At 49.5% G+C, this 19,295-nt stretch overlaps 1 protein-coding gene across 1 annotated transcript; it reads right to left on the bottom strand.

Annotated features, from left to right (window-relative positions):
- Window positions 1–1,131: 1,131 nt before the first annotated feature.
- Window positions 1,132–17,570, bottom strand: F10 (coagulation factor X). The gene is made up of 8 exons (XM_084759510.1): window positions 17,425–17,570; window positions 15,510–15,670; window positions 12,361–12,385; window positions 11,143–11,256; window positions 9,358–9,489; window positions 6,179–6,414; window positions 3,821–3,938; window positions 1,132–2,345 (listed from the first exon to the last, which is right to left on the bottom strand). The coding sequence occupies exons 1-8, from the start codon at window positions 17,528–17,530 to the stop codon at window positions 1,720–1,722; spliced, it is 1,518 nt and encodes a 505-aa protein (XP_084615636.1). The 5' UTR covers window positions 17,531–17,570; the 3' UTR covers window positions 1,132–1,719.
- Window positions 17,571–19,295: the final 1,725 nt, after the last annotated feature.

Genomic DNA, 19,295 nt, shown 5'->3' with positions numbered 1-19,295 from the left:
GTGCTAGGAATTGAACCTAGGTCCTTGGGAAGAACAGTCAGTGCTCTTCACCACTGAGACATCTCTCCAGTGTGAAATTTTACTTTTCAGTGTCTGCTCAGGTTCCCCGTGTGCGGACCCTACACTCACCCAGAATAGTGTGCTTGTCTTTCCACTGGTTCAGGGACCTGTGTGGGCCCTGTCCTGGGGTCACTGGAGACCAGGGAGTTCTTGTTCTTAGGGACAGCCACAAAGGCCACCCATGCAGGCAGACCAAACTATGGTCTCCCCCCTGCTGACCTGCAGGCAGGGCCAGTGGACCTTGCTGTTGAGAAGGTGCTCCAGTGTCCACTTCACTGACCCAGCCTTGGCTGCAGAGGTCAGCTCTGCTCTCAGATCCCAGGCTCTCGGACACTATACAATTCTAGGAAATCAAGGGTTGTTTTTGTTGACTTTTCCCAACCTTGCAACATCTGTTTACAAAGGACTCTGTCCAGCTCTTGACTTGGGGCAAGTTTTGTACTGGAACCTTTGAACTTTGCTTAGGAAAGTTATGCAAAGCACAAGCTGTGGGGATCGCTGGAACGAAGCGACTCTGCTTACTGGAAGTAGGCTCGTTTCCACAAACATGTTAACTTGGGGCTTGAAGGCTAGAGGGCGAGACAGCCACAACCATGCCTCTCCAAGCCTGCTTTTGTTGCATGATAATGTCTGGAAGAGTTCTAGAAACTTCTGGGTCAGGCCCACTCTAGAGACTTAGAATTTAATGTCTGGGATGAGGCCAGGACTTAGGCTTTGCACAGATCCACATGTTGGAGGGTAGGGTCACCATACGCTAAAAGTATGCTCAGGAAGAAGGGCCTGTGACAGCCAACACTCAGGGGTGTTTGTTTGTTTGTTTGTTTGTTTGTTTTTAACCTCAGGGAAACTCATTTAGGCAGCCCATCTTGGGAGAGTCTTGTGCACCCTTATCACTCAGTCTCATTCAGAAAGACACAGTGCACACCTGCGACACGGCCCAGCCCGGGGTGAGTGCATGTGCTATCAGCTCAGCTCAGTACGTTCAGCAGCCAGCACAGTTCAAGAAGACCTCCTGCACACACTCAAAGGTAACCAGTCGAGCATAGGAGTGTGCCTGGCTTAGGTCTGGGTCAAAAGTCCCTTTATTTAGACAAAGATGGTAGCCTTTCTTCCTGGGGTGGGTTCTGTGCTTTCAGTGGATGTCATGGTACCAGCAATTCTTTTTTGTGGAGGAGAGTGAGGGTCCTCTGGTCAGGCAAATGAGTATCAGTTTGGGCCTCCCTACCTAAAGGGGCTGAGGGGCTGAAGTCTCTGTCCCACTGTGCGTGCGTGCGTGCGTGCGTGCGTGCGTGCGTGTGTGTGTGTGTGTGTGTGTGCGCGCGCGCATGCCTATGGCTGTGGACATTTATTTTCAAGGTCAGTTTGGCCACTCAGAATCAGAATCGTATGCTGTGACTACATGCAGCGATGGCTACATCTAAGTGTGAGCAGAGCCCTGACTTCCTAGAGCGCGGCCTTCCATCTGGCTCAGGAAGAGGAACCTTTGCCCACTTAGAACCTGTTTCTTATACCACGAAGGCAAGGGACGATCAGACCGAGACAAAAAAAAAAAAAAAAGCCCATCACTGCGGTGCGCAGCTGCTCCTGAGAATGTTTCTGCTCAGGCTGTGACGTTAAACAGTGCCAGGTGTGACTCAGCAGGTCTGGAGAGCGATTGCTTTAATGGGGAGGACTTGTTGAGCTTGGGGTCCCAGTTGTGGGTACCACTGTGGCTTTTGCCGTGGCTTTTGCCGTGGCTTTTGCTGTGGCTTTCATGGACCTGTCAATCCACTTGAGGAAGGCCGTGACCTTCGTGTAGACCCCATATTTCCCTTTCCTCGCACACCCTTCTCCCCAGCTGACAATGCCGGTCACAAAGAAGGTGTTTCTGAACCGGGTGACATGGGGGCCACCACTGTCCCCCTGGCAGGCATCCTCTAGCTTGGCATCGTAGCCCGCACAGAACATATTCTGTGTGATGGAGAAGCTGGTCGAGAGCTTACAGGTGTTGCGGTCCACGTAGGGCACCTCCAGCATCTTCAGGACTTTGGACTGGCGGCCCTTCTCATGCGTGCGTCCGAACCCGCTCACGATGCCTGTCTTTTGCGTCATCAGTGTGGCCTCGGCCCAGTCTTTCTCAGGCAGGCAGGCAGGGGCCACGTTTATGTGGAACGTGATGGGGCTCTTCAGCTTGAGCACCGCGATGTCGAAGTCATAGGTGTCCCTCACAAACTTGTTGTGCTTTATGACTATATCCACCTCGTGCACCATCTCATTGCCTTCCTCCTTCTCTGTGTTGAGGTCCCCTGCAGCGAGAGAAAGAGGGAGCAGGTGGCAGTTAGTTCCCTGAGGGCCTGGAGTTTGTATAGCAGCTACTTTTAGGCCTGTCATGAAGGAAACAGAGGCAGGTGGATCTACGGTGAGATTGAGGCCAGCATTGTCTTCAAGGTACATCTCAGGCCAGCCATATCACATAACCAGATCCTGTCTCAACAAGAAACACAGAAAAGAAAGAAAGAAGGGTAATGAAGGAAGGAAAGAAAAGAAAAGAAAAAAGAAAAGGAATGTGTTGCCTGGTCTTATGTCAATTGACACAAGCTAGAGTCATCTGAAAGTAGAGGACCTCAATTTGAAAATGCCCCTGTAAGATTGGGCTATATGCAAGCTTGCAGGCATTTTAAAAAATCAGTGATTGATGAGGGAGGGACCAGCCTATTGTGCACTGGCAGTCTTGGGTTCTGTAAGAAAGCAGGCTGAAAAAGCCATGGGGAGCAAGCCAGTAAGCAGCTCCCTCCATGGCCTCTGCATCAGCTCCTGCCTCCAGGTTCCTGCCCTGCTTGAGTTCCTGTCCTGACCTCCTTTGATGATGAACTGTGATGTTAAAGTGTAAGCCGAATAAACCCTTCCCTGTAAATAAGGTTTTTTTCAAAAACAAAACAAAACAACAACAACAGAGCCAAGCCAAGGAGTGTATGTTTGTATTCCTAGCCCTCAGAAGGATGAGGCAGGTACTTTGTAAATTCCAGAGTAGCCTGTTCTCTTAGAAAAACTCATCTCAAAAAATAAAAGGAAAGGTACCTAAAATGCCTCTGTCTTTCTTCCAGGGGTTCACCTTCTGACAGTGTTTTTAAAGAATCTTTTTTAAGGTTTATTTTATTATATGTATGACTATTTGCCTGCATATATATGTATGTGTACTTGTGTGCGTGCCTAGTGCCTGTAGAAGCCAGAAGAGGGCATCGCACCCCCCTTGAACTGGAGTTACAGACAGTTGTGAGCCAACCTTTGGGTTCTGGGAACTGAACCCAGGTCCTCTGCAAGAGCAGCAAGGACTGTTAACCACTACGCCATCTCTCCAGCTTCCTGATCACAGTTTCATGTGCAGGTTTAGGGCTCCGGTTCTTTCTAGTGTCTCATGGGTCTTGTAGAAACATCAAAATGAACTAAAGGACTCATAAATGAAAGAAAGAGCCCTGAGAGTGATGTAGAGAGCGGGAGGGAGGCTTTTGAGGAACGGACCCTGAGGGAGAAGTGTCCTGACAGGCATGTGAGAGACACTGAAGAGGGAAGGCCCTACGGGGAGTGGCCTGGCCTGGGGAGGTCTGTACGTGACACCCGCCCTCTTCCCCCAACTCCCCTGCTTCTGGACCCATCTTCCTGAGATGAGCTCTCAGTCTCCAAGCACGACTTCTATATTCGGGCAAGTGGTGCTGACAGATCCCATGTGTTCTAGAGATCCTGGAGAGAGCAATGGTGTCCCCGGGGCTGGAGTGTCACTTACCTACCCTCACCCTGAATCGCTTGGCTTGGTAGAGGCAGTGGGCCGCCGTGAGGATGTAGAACTCATTCAAGATGGTGCCCCCACAGAACCCCTCGTTGTCTTCATTGATGAGCAGGGCCTGTGACCAGAAAAGAACGTCTATAAGCCACCTACAGTCTGCAAGAGGGCCATGCCAAGCTGACTAGGCCATCTGAGCTCTCTGAGGAGTCTAGGGAGCTTTTTCTAAGAGTCTTATGCCTGATTCACTGTCCATGGCTTTCTCCACCTACTGGGCTACGCCAAGAGCCTGCCGTTCCTGTCTGCTGTCCAGAGAACGCATGGTACCTTCCTCCTAGTTCCTGGTCCCACGTACTGCACCCTGCAGCAAGGTGTGCCTTTACCCACACTAGTCAGTCCTGCAGCTCTTTCTGGCCCTGCATCTCTTACAGCATCCATGCAAGTGGCCCAGCCTTTTTGTCTGGCGCTGTCTATTCTCTGATGGCCATCTTGTGGGTCATTCCTGGAAGCATCCATCCTTGCCTCCTCAGGTTAGGTTTGCACTGCTCTAACAACTGACTGACTGGTGGTCCACAGATGTTTCCTGAGGCTCCAACCTGGGCCAAGAACTACCCTGGAGGACACCTTCGCCTGTCTCCTTCCCACCCAGGTGACGAGGTCACTGTAACAGAACCTCCTCTTTGATCTCTTCTCAATCAGTTCTAGCATTTTCCCCTACTATGCACAGAAAAACATTTCACTGCAGTAAGAACTTTTGGGTTTATGTGGCCAAAGTCACCTTTGGGTGATTCATGACCTAGAACAGCTAGGCTTTGCAGAAACACCTTCCTTCCCAGTGTCCAAATCACTCAGCCTGCAGACCTGCCTTCCTGCTCATGGAAGGCATGGCCTTCCATGCCATGGTCTGGGATGAGCTACTGAGGGGACATATGTCTGCTCTTGAACGTGATGTTCTGCTGACAAGTGCTACTGAGCAGTGGGCCAAGGGAAACAGGAGAGGGACCATGCCTGTCCCAGAGCACAGAGCCTGTGGGGCTGGACACCAGGTGTTGACTGGGTTGCCTTTCTCCAGGGAATTCCCTACTCTCTAGTGGGAGTTAGGGCTGCAATCAAAGATGTGCAGGCTACACATGTATCACCTTTAATCCCAAGACTAGGGAGACAGAGTCAGACAGATCTCTTGTGAGTTCCATACCAACCAGGCCCACACAGTGAGACCCTATCTCAAAAACAAAACAAAACAAAAACAAAACAAAAACCCCAAACAGAAAACTCCACTCTTTAAGTCCTGAAAGAATTCTTGATGGTTGTTCATAGCTAAAAAGACAGTGAGTTTGTTCCTTATTGATTTTATTTTCTCTTTTTTATTTGAAAGATGTATTTATTTTTATTTTTAAAATTATGTTTTTGCGTGTGGGTGTGTACAGGCAAATGGAGGTAGCTGTGGAGGCCAAAGGTTTCAGATCCTCTGGAGCTGAAGTCACAGAAGCTTGTGAGCTGCCTAACACAGGTGCCAGGGATTGAATTCTGGCCCTCGGGAACAGGGTTACACACTCTTACCACTGAGTCATCTTTCCAGCCCCTATTTGTCTTTGATAATTACAAAAACTCTAACCTTGCTTGAGTGACAAGGGAGAGGAAGCCAGTTTAGGATCTGACACCGCATGCTTTTCCCTAAGGAGGAGCCGACAAGAGGGTGAGTTTCTCTTATCTAGACTCTGTCAGGGCCCCTAGTGAGTGCACTCCAGCCTCCCTGGCAAAAAGAGACCTCAGCCTACTCATAGCAGCCACTCTGGGCCCAGCACCGTACCTGTGTCTGAAGAGGGTAGCACGTAGGCTGAAACTCAGGCCTCTGGTCAACAACATCCATGCGCTGACAGTGGAGGGTGTTTAGGTGATCTCTGGGGATAGCTGGTGGCTCAGCGGCTGTGGTTCTCCGCTTTCCTAACGCTGCAACCCTTTCACAGCTCCTCATGTTGTGGTGACCCCCCAACTGTAAAGTTTTCGTTACTACCTCATAGCTGTAATCTTGTTATTGTTATGAAACGTAATGTAACTATCTGCTATGTGACCCCCAAAGGGCTTGTGGCCCACAGGGTGAGATCTGCTGTTCTGGGGTGTTTGCTTCTAGGAAAGGTGTTTCAGCTTTGGGCATTGGAAACCTCAAGTGCCAGTGATTCCTTAAGGCATTTTACCCGTCCGAGCATTTAGATGTTTTTGTTTAAAATTTTTTTTCTCGAACTAGAAATGGAATGATGACCACTGGAAAGGACCTTTGCTGACCCTCAGAGGGTTGTCCCACTGGCCTGGGGAACAAGAGGATGGTTGTACTTGCAGCCAGTACTAGCTTATGCCAGTTACCTGCCAGGGACACTCTCCGATGGCACATTCCCGGCCGCCCACAATGCGAGTAAAGTTTCTATAGTCCATCTTGGGACGTGTCTCATTGAGGTTGAGCAGGTCATAAGGATTCTCCGTAGGGTGTAGGATATCCAAGTCCCATGTAGGGTCTTCAGAGACAGACTCGCTGCTGCTGGTGTTCTGGGCCACAGACCTCTTCCTGCGTTCTAAAGTGACTTTTCCACAGGGGAAGGGCACTGAAAGAAGAGGGACAACAGAGGCCTCAGAAAACTCAGAAGCTCCACAGGCCCAATGAGGCTCCCTGGAAAGCTAGGTGTGATGGTCAAGCCTGGCTGAGAATCAACAGAGAGATTAGTAAAAGGCAGCTCTTGGTATCTACAAGGACGTTTCTAGATTAACCAAGAAGTTAAGGGGAGACATGTCCTGAGTGCAGGCAGCAGTATCCTGGGTCTGGGAACCCCCCCTCAAAAAAAAGAACCCAAATAAAATTAATTTTAAAAAAAAGAGAGAGAAGGACAACCCAGTTGGCACAGACATTTCTCCATTACTGGTAGCCACTCACTGAGCCTCTTTGCTCAGCCATACCTCCCCTACTATGATGGGAAGAAACCTCTGAAATGCTAAAGCAAACCCTTCACCCTTTAAATTATGTCACCTATTTCATTACTAAAATTCTGGCTAACACAAAAACTTGGTACCAAGCGTGAGGTTGTTGCTATGGCTACTTAGTCATGTGGTTCAAAAGGCTCGGGGCTAGCTCGAGAGATGAAATTGAAAGCGTTTGGAGATGTGAGCTAGGAGAAAGCTAGAATTCTCTTGGCAGAGCTAAAATGGGTGGTTCTGATGGGCTCTCAGAAGACAAGAATCCTGAGAGAATTGTGGATAGCAAAGATTATGATCATGAAGGGTTTTTATTTTTATTTTTTATGTTTTGGTTTTTCAAGACAGGGTTTCTCTGTGTAGCCTTGGTTGTCCTGGCCTCACTTTGAAGACCAGGCTGGCCTCGAACTCACAGTGATCCACCTGCCTCGGCCTCCCGAGTGCTGGGATTAAAGGCGTGCGCCACCACCGCCCAGCTTGATCATGAAGTTTTAGAAGGGAACAGGAACTCGAACTCTTTGGGGAATTGGGTTGGAAGCTGTTGACTATGAAGACTTTGTTTACATTTTGCTTATGTTCCGAGACTGTGGGAGCCATATTTTAAAGACAACAGGCAGGTTAAGTAGGTAGAAGAAATTCTTGGCACCAGCACGGTTGTTGCTAGCTACTTTTAGCTAAGTTTACAGTGAGAGCCAGAAACAAGAGCCAGAAGACTTAAAAGCCTCCAAGTTTTGCAAGAAAAGAGCGGAAACCAATGGTAAGAAAGGCTAAGCACAGCGGCTCTTCTGTGCCAGTGATGGTTTAAGGTCAAGTGCTTGTCGTGTGGCCTTTACTTGTGCACCCATGATATATGACTGTGACCTTAGCCAGTGAGGACTGGGGACTCCGTTGCCTGGAGACACAGTGCCCTATTGTCTGGCAGTTTGTTACCTCTGGGCTGAAATATGTAGTTACAACCTTTTGAAGCATGATAGGCAAGCTCTCCACTGCTGAGCCACATCTTGGCCTTTTGTTATGTTTTCAGGGATTAAACTTTATTTTGAACTGATTTGTGATTATCCCTGGAGTTAAAATAATTTCCATACATGTCAAGAAATGGCTCCAGTTAAAATGTTCTGAACTACCATAAGCTTTAAAAAATGTCAGTGGAAAGCCAAGTGTGATGGCACATGTCTTTAATCCCAGCACTGGAGGCAGAGGCAGGTGGATCTCTGTGAGTTTGATCCCAGTCTGGTCCAGGATAGCCAAGGCTACATAGAGAAACCCTGACTCAAAAAAAAAAAGTCAGTGGAAAAAAACCCTCATTTTTTGGTTGTTGGGAGAGTTCATGTTACACAGTTGGACTCATCATTGAAGGATGTATTTGGAGCTACTCTTTTATAAATAATCTTCAATGAGCAGCAGATGAGAGGGGAAGAGGAAGGAATGGGTCAGCATGTTGAGTCCATCTCATCTGTATGTTTGGTTGCCTGGGATCTGTGTGGGCCTGAGGCTCTGCAGTTCTAACATACCTGGAAATGCTATGGAGGAGTCAGGGACCATCTGTAAGCCAACAGGCTGGCCTTTCAGAGCTGCTATCCATAGCTCATCATGTCTGTACGGCCCAGATGGGCCCTCCTCGTAGATCTTACAAGGGATTCATTCCCCTGGCCCTTCATGTTCCTCAGCCCATCTGGTACTCATTTCTCTCTAAGAGCCTTGTTCGTGGTTTTGTTGCTCATAAGACTCAGCACATCCAAGTAGGAACTTGATGACCCCTAACAGCAGTGGCACACAGCCTCCGTGGCCTGACCACCCCTACACAGCAGTGGCACACAGCCTCCGTGGCCTGACCACCCCTACACAGCAGTGGCACACAGCCTCCGTGGCCTGACCACCCCTACACAGTAGTGGCACACAGCCTCCGTGGCCTGACCACCCCTACACAGCAGTGGCACACAGCCTCCGTGGCCTGACCACCCCTACACAGTAGTGGCACACAGCCTCCGTGGCCTGACCACCCCTACACAGCAGTGGCACACAGCCTCCGTGGCCTGACCACCCCTACACAGCAGTGGCACACAGCCTCCGTGGCCTGACCACCCCTACACAGCAGTGGCACACAGCCTCCGTGGCCTGACCACCCCTATACAGCAGTGGCACACAGCCTCTGTGGCCTGACCACCCCTACACAGCAGTGGCACGCAGCCTCCGTGGCCTGACCACCCCTACACAGCAGTGGCACACAGCCTCCGTGGCCTATCACCCCTACACAGCAGTGGCATGCTGCCTCTGTGGCCTCACCACCCCTACACAGCAGTGGCACGCTGCCTCCATGGCCTGACCACCCCTACACAGCAGTTGCATACAGCCTCCGTGGCCTGACCACCCCTACACAGCAGTGGCACGCAGCCTCCGTGGCCTGACCACCCCTACACAGCAGTTGCATACAGCCTCCGTGGCCTGACCACCCCTACACAGCAGTGGCACGCAGCCTCCGTGGCCTCACCACCCCTATACAGCAGTGGCACGCTGCCTCCGTGGCCTGACCACCCCTACACAGCAGTGGCACGCTGCCTCTGTGGCCTGATGAACCCTACCTGAGGAGATGCAGGACTTGCCATCATTACCCAGGAAGTAGCCACTGGCACAGGAGCACACCACTGAGTTCTGCTCCTCTTTGCAGAACTGCTCACACTCTCCATTGTCTAGGCTGCAGAGTTTCCGAACAACTGCAAAGCAGAGGACAGATGAGCCTTCTTATAGACACATGATGAATTCAGACATGCCAGCTATGCCTGCTCATCTCAGTCCTGCCAGGCAGGGGTATGCAAAGGACCAGAGTCCCAAGGAAGACATACATGGATGTATTTGGTTTCTACGATAACAGAAGTGAGATGTCAGCCCCATGTAAGCCTTTTTCCCTGTTGCTGCTTCCCCAGATCATGGCTGGGACATCTGACACATGCACAGGCCATGGGAGGGACACCTAGCATCCTTACAGGTCTTCAGAAGACATTTACATCTGTACAAGCCATGGGAGGGACAGCCTGCCTCCCGTGGGCTCTCCACTGAAAAGCTTTGTGAGAGAGTGCAGCCATATGTTCTCTGTTGAGAACTGTGTACACCCTGTGAGTCCAGGGTGCTGCCCTTGGCACGGGGAAAGAGTTGCCTCCTAGCTGCGGTGGGTATTTGATCCCTGTCCTGGTCCCACTATTACACCAAGCACCTTGCCGTGGGCATGTTGTGTTTTTGGATCAGGGTTCCTGAGAGATCCGGAAGGAAGTCCCTGGGAAGTATATGGCAGGAAGCCAGGAATGAGGTCCAGAGTATACGGAAGCAGGGGCGAGGTTCTGGTGTCATTCCACTTACTATCAAGCCATGGAAGTGAAGGTACCTCAGGCTACATGAAATGGAGACACAGCACCCACTTAACTGCCTTGGTAACTCCTGGCCTGCCCATTGTATCTCAAAGCTGATTGAGCCCATAGGCCCTCCATCCACAGTATCACAGAGCAGAGGCAGTCATCTGCTTCCAGCACATGTTGATCCAAAGCTCATCCTAATGAGCATCTCAGTCACAGTTTGGTTTACAGCCCTCTACTTGGGCTTGGGTGAAAAAACAATTATGGAGTAAAATCTACCTTAAAGGAATTTTATCTCCAGAGTTGTGCCCCTCACTAGATTTGTTAGTCTATTGTGTGCAGATATGTGGGGTTCTGTGGATTGGTACATAATTATAGGCAGGAGCTCTGCTGGGGAGAGTCCTGAGGGCATCCAGATAGAGATCTCACTCTGTAAGGAAAGCCATTTAGCCCTGGACATGGTGAAATACACCTGTAGTCCCAGCGCTTGGGAGGCTGAGGCAGGAGTTGCTGGGAGCTAAAATCTGGAGTGGGCTATTTTAATAGTTCTAGGCTAGCTTTGGATAGAGAGTGAGACTACCCACCTCAAAAAACAATAAATAAGGAAATGCAGTTCTTCTTGTTAGTGAAAACTAGTCTGATGGTAACCTAAGTTTTCGTTAAAAAATGTAGTCACCTTTGTAAAAATAGCTTGGTGAATCTCCCTGTAGAATCAAGTGAGCGTGTCACATACCTAAAACTGGGTGATCTAGATCATTCTTTGAGGTTTGTGGTGACAAACGTAAATATAGGAGGCAACTCAGACCATTGCTCCAGAGCAGAGCAGACAGTCTAGCTAATTCTCACCTGTACTGCAATGTCACTTGCCTCATGGAGCCCTACACCAGCTGTGGCCCATGGAGAAGCACTGTCTCTCTCACATTGCACCCCACCAAGCAGCTAGAGGACACCTGCACTGGCTCAGTGTGTCAGAGAGTGACACACCGATGACCCAAAGGTCCGTGAAGCAAAGGCACTCACAGAATTCACAGTTCTTGCCTTCGTAGCCTTCTGAGCAGGAGCACGTGTACTCCTCGAGGCCATCTCGACACTTGCCTTGATTCTGGCAAGGATTGCTTTCACACTGGTCGCCATCTGCAATGACAGGGGTTGGAAGCCAAGGTTGAAGGCATTTCATCATGGAAACCTCTGACACCATGCACCCCTCGCCCCTGCACCCACTCTGCGATAGCTTGGGCTTGCCTGTCCCCCTGAGAATAAGTAATCATACCTCATACCTACATTTCATTTAGTTTCCATTTTGGTGGCTCTGTGTGTGTGTGTGTGTGTGTGTGTGTGTGTGTGTGAGAGAGAGAGAGAGAGAGAGAGAGAGAGAGAGAGAGAGAGAGAGAGAGAGAGAGAGAGACCCCTGTCCCTTGCATCATTGGCTGGGTCCCTGATTTCTGCTGGAACGTATTACAACGTGTCTGTGGTCAGGGCGAGGTGCTTTGACTCCCTAGAAAGGAGGCAGGCAAGGGGACAGTGTGACACTTGTTTCTGGACTGGGTGCTGATCAGGAAATGTGGGGAATCTTCCCGAGGCCTCTGGGTGTGGAACGAGAATCAGAGATTGATCCAGCCCTAGCTGAGGCTCACTTCTCTTGGTATGCCACCCACTCAGAGGCAGGGCTAAATGTTACTTTGAAATACTTCCGAGTAGTCATGACCAGTGTCACCTTTGATGGTACAAACAGTCGTCAGGGTGACCATCTTTTAGAGAGCCCAGTATTTCAAGCCCCACCTTTTGCTCTAACTTGTTATACTTATTTAAAATATGATGGAACTCTGCACAACAGAACAAGACCCATTTAAAAAAGATGTGGATTTTAGTGACTAGTAAAACTGGAATCAATATAAACTTACTATAAAATACTTAAAGCATTATAGAAATTCAAAAGGGAAAAGTGTAGATAAGTAAGGTTTGAACAGGAATTTTTGTTTTGTTTTGTTTTTTGTTTTGGTTTTTCGAGACAGGGTTTCTCTGTGTAGCCTTGGCTGTCCTAGACTCGCTCTGTAGACCAGGCTGGCCTTGAACTCACAGCGATCCGCCTGCCTCTGCCTCCCGAGTGCTGGGATTAAAGGTGTGTGCCACCACGCCCAGCTGAACAGGAATGTTAATTCAAAATGTTTTCAAAAGCCAATCTTTTCTGTTGGTTTAAATATGTTCTCTCACTTATGATTGAAGCAGGAAATATCTCACCTTTGTATTTGTTCCAGAATTCTTCCTAAAAGAAAAAATATTTTTGAACAAATTAGAGAAAACAGACATTTCACACTAACAATGACCATTGCCAGTAACCTGCCCTGAGCAATGTTCTAGAACCTCTCCATCTGAAAGGCAGCGATGCCAGGACACTTCACTCCTGAGAGGGCCTGCCTCCCATCTGCTTCAACACAAGGCTCTTGCTCAATGTTGAAACAACACTGCAAGGTAACCAACAGGAAGTGGGCTAGAAGAAACAGCTCATACACCAGCGGAGTATGAAGCTCAGTTAAAAGACCCTATGCTCAAAATGGAGAAAAAGACCGCAGGCTGCCAGTCATCACTGTATGAGCGGGGAAAGTGTAATTGCTCATTAGCTAAAAGTGGGTCAAGGCCTATGTTACATAACGGATGGACACATCCCCGGCCCATTCAGAGCTATCTGGGACCTCAGAACGAGGCCTTATCTAGACATGGAACTTTGTGGCTGAGTTAGGATGAAGACCTAGATGAAGTTTCCAGAATTATCAAATGTTTTTAACCAAAAAGAGTGTCCCTTTCAAAGTAAGGACACCTGGAGCTAACAGTAGGGGAAGGGCCATGGGCGACGACAGCGGAGACATTGGGGTAATCGGCAGTCACAGCTCACACAGTCTCTTCTGGCACCTTCCAATGGCCCCAGGCAGGCCTGGCTCCTGGCTTTGCACTCATTGCCTCCAGAACGTCAAGCGAATAAATCTCCAGTACTTTAAGCCGCTCAGTTGATAGAACTTAGCTTTGGTAGTCATGGCAGTGAGCATGATGGCTTTTAAAATAGTTCAGTTCAGCTGAAAAATGATCTTAGAGCATTAAAGATGAGAGCAAGCATGGACCCCAAAAAGTTTTACAAGAAAAATGGCAGAGATGGTTTCCCTAAATACTCCCAGGTCGGAACCATTGTTGCTAGTGCAGCGGGCTTCTACCATTCACAAGTTCCCAAGAAACAGAGGAAAAAGACTATTGTGGAAGAATGGCTGGCTGATTCTGAGTTCAGGAGATTTAATCGAAGCAAGTATTCAGAAATCATGGCTGAAAAAGTAGCAAATGCTGCAGGAAAGAAGTTCCAGAAAAAGAAGAAATTTCGCAATTAAAATCCACAAAGCATTTTATAGATTCCCCCTTAATTTGCTGAAGGTTATCACATAATTTATATAAATATATACAAATATTTTGTGATTTCTGTTTGGAAATAAAGCTGGCAAAATAAAAATAAATAAATAAAATAGTTCAGTTCAGACTGGAGGTGCAGCCCAAAGCAGAGCATGTGCCTAGTTTGTGGGAAGCTCTTGACTCATCCTCATGGGAGAAGGATAAAAAGACAGAGATCTACAGATATCTTCTTGGTGCAGAATATATTTTCAAAAGTCAAATAGAAATAGGCATGATGCCTGTAATCCACAAGGATTGAGGCTCAAGGCTATTCCTCAGCCGCATAGAGAGTTCGAGTCCAGCCTGGGTGGGCTACAAGAATTCTTGTCTCAAAAAAAAAAAAAAAAGCCAAATAGTTCCTCCTGGTTTAAATGTCACACAATAAAATTCATTTTGGGTATGCAATTCTTTAAACTTTAGCACATGTATAGTCTTGTGTGACCACCCATAGTATAGAAATATACATGGTCCCATCTTCACGTAACCCCTCAATTTCAGCCCCTTGCCAGTTGCCTGAGCCTGTCAGGTGCTGGTACCCACCACAAGCTGGCCGCCCTTGAATAAAGCAATAATGTTTAAAGAGTGTCTGATAAATGAGATCACACATGAAATGGCCGTGACGTGCCTGTCCTTCAGCATCCCGCCTCCAGAGCGTGTCCGGTAACTGTGCAGCTGATTTTGCTCTTCCTGTTGCTGCCTTGCAATGCGCTTACCTTCACCCAGCAGTGGATGATGCTCACTATTTCCTGCTTGGGATAATTATGATTGGAGCTGCTGTAAGCAGTTATGCTTTGTGTGAGAGAGTTTTTTAAAAATGAGAATACGTTTTCATCTTTCTAGGTAAGTGCCCAGGGATGGTTTCCCTGCAGTGTGGAGGGGGGGCAGGGGGGGTCACTTTACATGGCTTTCTAAAAAAGTCACACTATTTCAGAGTGCATATGAGGTACACCTTCACACAGGTGGCACATGAATTTGGACACCCTGCTGGGTTCCTCAGCCTCCCAGCCCCACCCTCTATCTGTATAGTCAGCCGCTGGCCGCAGGTATACTGATAGCCACTATCAGTGTAGAGGGTCTTGCTCTGCCTTTACATGGAATTCCTCTGATGGCTAGAGGTGTGGACTATCTTCTTGTGGGCTTGTCACCCTATTTAGTCTCTGGTGACATGGCTGTTCGAGTCTTTTGTTTATTGAACTTTCTTAGGTATTCATTATTTCTCTTAGGCTGTGAATTCCTTATGGATTCTGGACCCCTTGTTGGTTGTGTGAGCTTCAAACACTTTTTTTGGGTCAGTATCTTGTATATTTATTCTCTTAACTGCTTTTTCCCCCAGAGAAGAAATTCAATGTGATAAAGTCCAGTTGATTAATTTTCTCTTTTGAATTATTTTTTGGTGCCGTGTTTAAGGACCCTGGCTAACTCCGTGTCCTATATATCTACTAAATGTTTTTCTGGTCTAGTCCTTAGATCTCTGATTCAGTTTGTGTTAGGTTTTGTTTAGTGTGAGGGTTGTCTCTTTATGGTATAAATGCACAGGTGTTCGAATACCACTTCCACATGCTCTCCACTTGCAGGCTGAAACTCACTGTTGGTATTTATAAAGAATGGAATCTTCTGTGAGGACACACCCTTATCTCCTCTCTTAAGTGTTAATCTTATGTGGCAGTCAGGTACCTGACTAAGGTAGCACACCCAGGAAGATGAGTTCCCCTCAAGATGTGTTTTCCTTCCCGTAGTGCCTGCCTGCTTGCACACTCCCTAGGAAGCCATCATGATGGCCAGCTAGGTCTGTCCACCTTCATAGGTTTGTGGGTAAAGATCCAAATCTGGGCCAGCTTGGAACACTGCAATAGCCCAGGAGTTGGGATGGTACGGCCACAGCTAGTAAGCAACTGAGAGGACCCAGCCCCCAGCTGACAAGGATGGTGACACCCTCGCATAGACCCGGCCTGACTTACTGTCTTTTCTTTATTCTTGAAGATTTCAGAGGCCTCTTCTTTAGAACATATTTCTTCCATACACTCTCTTTCCATATTTGCTCTCCTAAGCTCTTCAAAAAAAAAGTTTGCCCTCCGAATCCTTGTCAGGACATTGTTGGCGTGTTCCCGGTTAATAAACACTAGAAGAAAGGGAAGGTGAAAGGCCCTCATCAGTTACCAGGTCTCTTATCACCCAGGTCTTTACGAATGCCTTTTTCCATTTTTGGAATATTCTTCCCCAATATTATAATTAATCCTCATTGTCAACCTAGGAGACTGAAACATAGCTCTGGGGATAGCCATGAGGGTGTCTGCAGAGAGAATTAACTGAGAGGAAGATGTGCACTGAGTGTGGACAGCATCAGTACCTCATGGCTCAGAGAGAGTAGAGACGAGAAAGAAAGGCCCAGCAGACCATACATTCTACCTCCCCTCTGCTCCCCGGCTGCCACGCTGGGAGCTGCTCCCCTCTGCTCCCCGGCTGCCACGCTGGGAGCTGCTCCCCTCTGCTCCCCGGCTGCCACGCTGGGAGCTGCTCCCCTCTGCTCCCCGGCTGCCACGCTGGGAGCTGCTCCCCTCTGCTCCCCGGCTGCCACGGTGGGAGCTGCTCCCCTCTGCTCCCCGGCTGCCACGGTGGGAGCTGCTCCCCTCTGCTCCCCGGCTGCCACGGTGGGAGCTGCTCCCCTCTGCTCCCCGGCTGCCACGCTGGGAGCTGCTCCCCTCTGCTCCCCGGCTGCCACGCTGGGAGCTGCTCCCCTCTGCTCCCCGGCTGCCACGCTGGGAGCTGCTCCCCTCTGCTCCCCGGCTGCCACGCTGGGAGCTGCTCCCCTCTGCTCCCCGGCTGCCACGCTGGGAGCTGCTCCCCTCTGCTCCCCGGCTGCCACGCTGGGAGCTGCTCCCCTCTGCTCCCCGGCTGCCACGCTGGGAGCTGCTCCCCTCTGTCATGTCCTTCCTGCCATGGTGGACTAAGTCTTCTGAGATTGTGAACTGCAGGCAGACATCACTGTTTTGTGGGTTCTTCTTTCTCTCACCCTTTATCCCCTCAGTTTCACCCTGAACACTAGATAGGAGAGAAAGAAGGATAGAGGGGAGAGAGGAATAGAAAAACCTCTGAATCTAATTTCTTTGCATGTTAAGATAGTGAGCACTTGTCTATGGAAACCAGCCAAGATTCCACAAGTCCTGACACACTGTTTCCTACCATGCACCACTGGCAGCCAGGGAGCAGAGGGGAGCAGCTCCTACTGTGGAAGTCAGGGGTTTCCCCAGTTCCTGCTTGTTACCGTCCTCACACATGGGGCTCTCTCTGCGGCACTGACCTTGTCAGGGATTTGCCGGCATCGAGCCATCGATTGGGTGTCAGCGGGTTTGCCAGCGATGTTTTCCTCCATAAGGACTAAATGTTTGGAAGGTACCCTGCGTTGCAGAGGTTGCTTCTCGTACTGGTGCAAGGTTGGCTCTGTGTGCACAAAGCCTGCTCTGGGTTAACTAAAATAAGCTCCTCCTTTTTTTTGAGCAGGCCTGGAATCTTCTTGTTGCCTGTTTGTACAGTGTTGCCTTGTGCAGTTCCTGGCCCAGCTGAGCTTCTCAAGCTTGGGGGTCCTGTCTCCTGTCTCCTCTGTGCTCGGGATGCCTTTATCTCTATGTCACTTTCTCTGCTCCTCTTTTTGTTCTTATCTCTGACCTCCCCTCTCTCCTTATCACTCTCTCTCTCTCCCTCCCCCTCTGTCTTGCTTTCCTTCTTCTCCAGATCCTTTCAATTATATCTCCTTGTACCCCACATGAGCAGTCGCAGCTGGCCCTAACTATACCTTTAGAAGCCAGGCTGTGGCTGGGCCCACCCGCATCCCTTCCTCCTGGGCCGCCCTGCAGTATGAAGGGCCGGAGCACTTACCTCCTCTCCCAGGTAGCAGGAGGCTGGCCAGGGCAACACAGAGCAGGCTGAGTCGCAGCAGGCTCTCCATGGTGTGATCAAGGACAGCAGCTGCTGTGACAGGCATGGGACAAGGTCCACTCACCCTGGGCCGCAGGTGGTCATGGTCCTTCAGCTTATCTCAGCCTCCTGATTGGAGCCTGGGCCAGCAATGAGGTCAGGGGACTGGGGACTGTGGTCACCAGCCCCAGGCTTCCCTGGGCAGGCTACCTTTATCCAAAGCTGTCTGGCAGGGCCTGCTTTGTGCTGAGAGCAGCAACAGCATCTTATGGGCCTTTCCTGGTTCTCTAACACTCATCCTAGGCCGTGCTAAAACTTATACATCAGGTAAAAGTGTCACTTTCTCGTCATAGTTTTCAGGAACAAAAGCCGAGACAGAGATGATGTAAAGTCTGGGTACCAGGACAGATGCGGGATTTGCACCCAAGCCTTCCGTCCCCTGGATGGCCTCAGCTGATTCTGGGCACAAGCACAGGTTGAGGCATGTGTGTCTCTTGGATAATGGTTCTCTGTTCTAGTCATGGAAATAGGCTGGGCTACTGGGGGACAGGCATCCTGATCCATTGATGTCTTGACACAAGTTCACTTCTCTGATACGTGACATCCAGGAGAGTTCACATGACCCCACAGCACACATCAGGGTTGGGGGCAGGCCTGGATGGTGGAGACTGTGTGAAGGGACGCTTGGTGTCTGCTGGTCTGCGGAGCATATGGTTCACACGTTGGGTTGGTTCTGCAGTGGGATGGCCATTTCCCCCTCAGTCCTGAAAGAGGAGGCCAGGGAAGGGCAAGTCATATGAGGGATGTAAATATGCAAACAGCTCCTCTCCCACTATGTGGCCAGATGACTCTGCTATGTGTGTACATACAATTGGGGCTGCAAGACAGGCAGTGGGGCTCCCCCTGAGCCCTGAAATCTTCTTTGTAATGTCAGACTCATAGGTTCTAAACTCATGGTGTCACGAGGAGGCGCCATCAAAAGCCAATGCTCCAAAGTCCCTGGAAAGCAGCAGCAGTACCAGCAGCAACAAAATACCATGGATTTGGCTTCTGAGGGGACAGTGCCCACGCTGTCCTCACTTTCTACACATGGAGGAGACTGCTGGAGCTCACAGTGATCCCATCCTTATTAAAAGCTTCAGCTGGAGCTAGTTTTGAGCCTGAGGGGCATGCATACTGTGCCTGCCCATTGGTGGGCAGACACGGGCTTCCTTATGCCCACTGTACTGGCTGCAGCCTGTGCTAAGTATGGCGGGGTTTTTTCTTTCTTTTCTTTCTTTCTTTCTTTCTTTCTTTTTTCTTTCTTTCTTTTTTTTTTTTTTTTTGGCAATGGCTCATGACTGTTGCTGCATGCACGTAGCCTGAGAGTACTGGAACAGTGTTCGGCACATCACTGTTGCCAGTGCCAAGAGGGCATGCCATGACAAACACGTCCGGTGATGTCAAGTGCTGAGGCTGGTCCTGATATCTCACCAGGAGGGAAGTCACTGCTGCTAGCCAGGCTGTGCTAGACCATATCAGAATGTGGAAAAAGTGTGTGGTGCTCTGGTCAATTGGTGTCTGCCTCTTGACCTCTGACCTCTGACCTCTGCCCTGCCTGGTGGTGCCCATGTGAAGGTCACTGTACTGGGTCTGTGGTGGCATCATGGGTGAGACACTCACAGCAGACCTGTGTTCTGGGGTTAGGGCCAAACACTAATGCTTGTTTGAGGGGGCTTGTCCTGTCCCTTTGTCCCTTACCCTATGGCCCCACTCCCAGAAACGATGTGCTGATTTGAAAATAAGCATATCTCATACTGAGCACATCAGTCTTCAGGGAGCTAGACCCTCAG

This window comes from Acomys minous, assembly GCF_964271855.1.
Source record: "Acomys minous genome assembly, chromosome: 15".
NCBI classification, from domain to species: domain Eukaryota; kingdom Metazoa; phylum Chordata; class Mammalia; order Rodentia; family Muridae; genus Acomys; species Acomys minous.
Note: the sequence above shows the minus strand (reverse complement) of the source record. Positions and strands in the feature narration are given on the sequence as shown.

What these genes read in the sequence shown, in the direction of transcription:
- F10 (XM_084759510.1), bottom strand. Translation starts at nt 17,530, where the DNA reads ATGCCTGTCACAGCAGCTGCTGTCCTTGATCACACCATGGAGAGCCTG. An exon ending in ATTCTGGAACAAATACAAAG is followed by an intron (nt 11,257 to 12,360) that starts GTGAGATATTTC and finishes CTGTCATTGCAG; the next exon opens with ATGGCGACCAGTGTGAAAGC. An exon ending in TCGGAGAGTGTCCCTGGCAG is followed by an intron (nt 3,939 to 6,178) that starts GTAACTGGCATA and finishes TTCTGGTCACAG; the next exon opens with GCCCTGCTCATCAATGAAGA.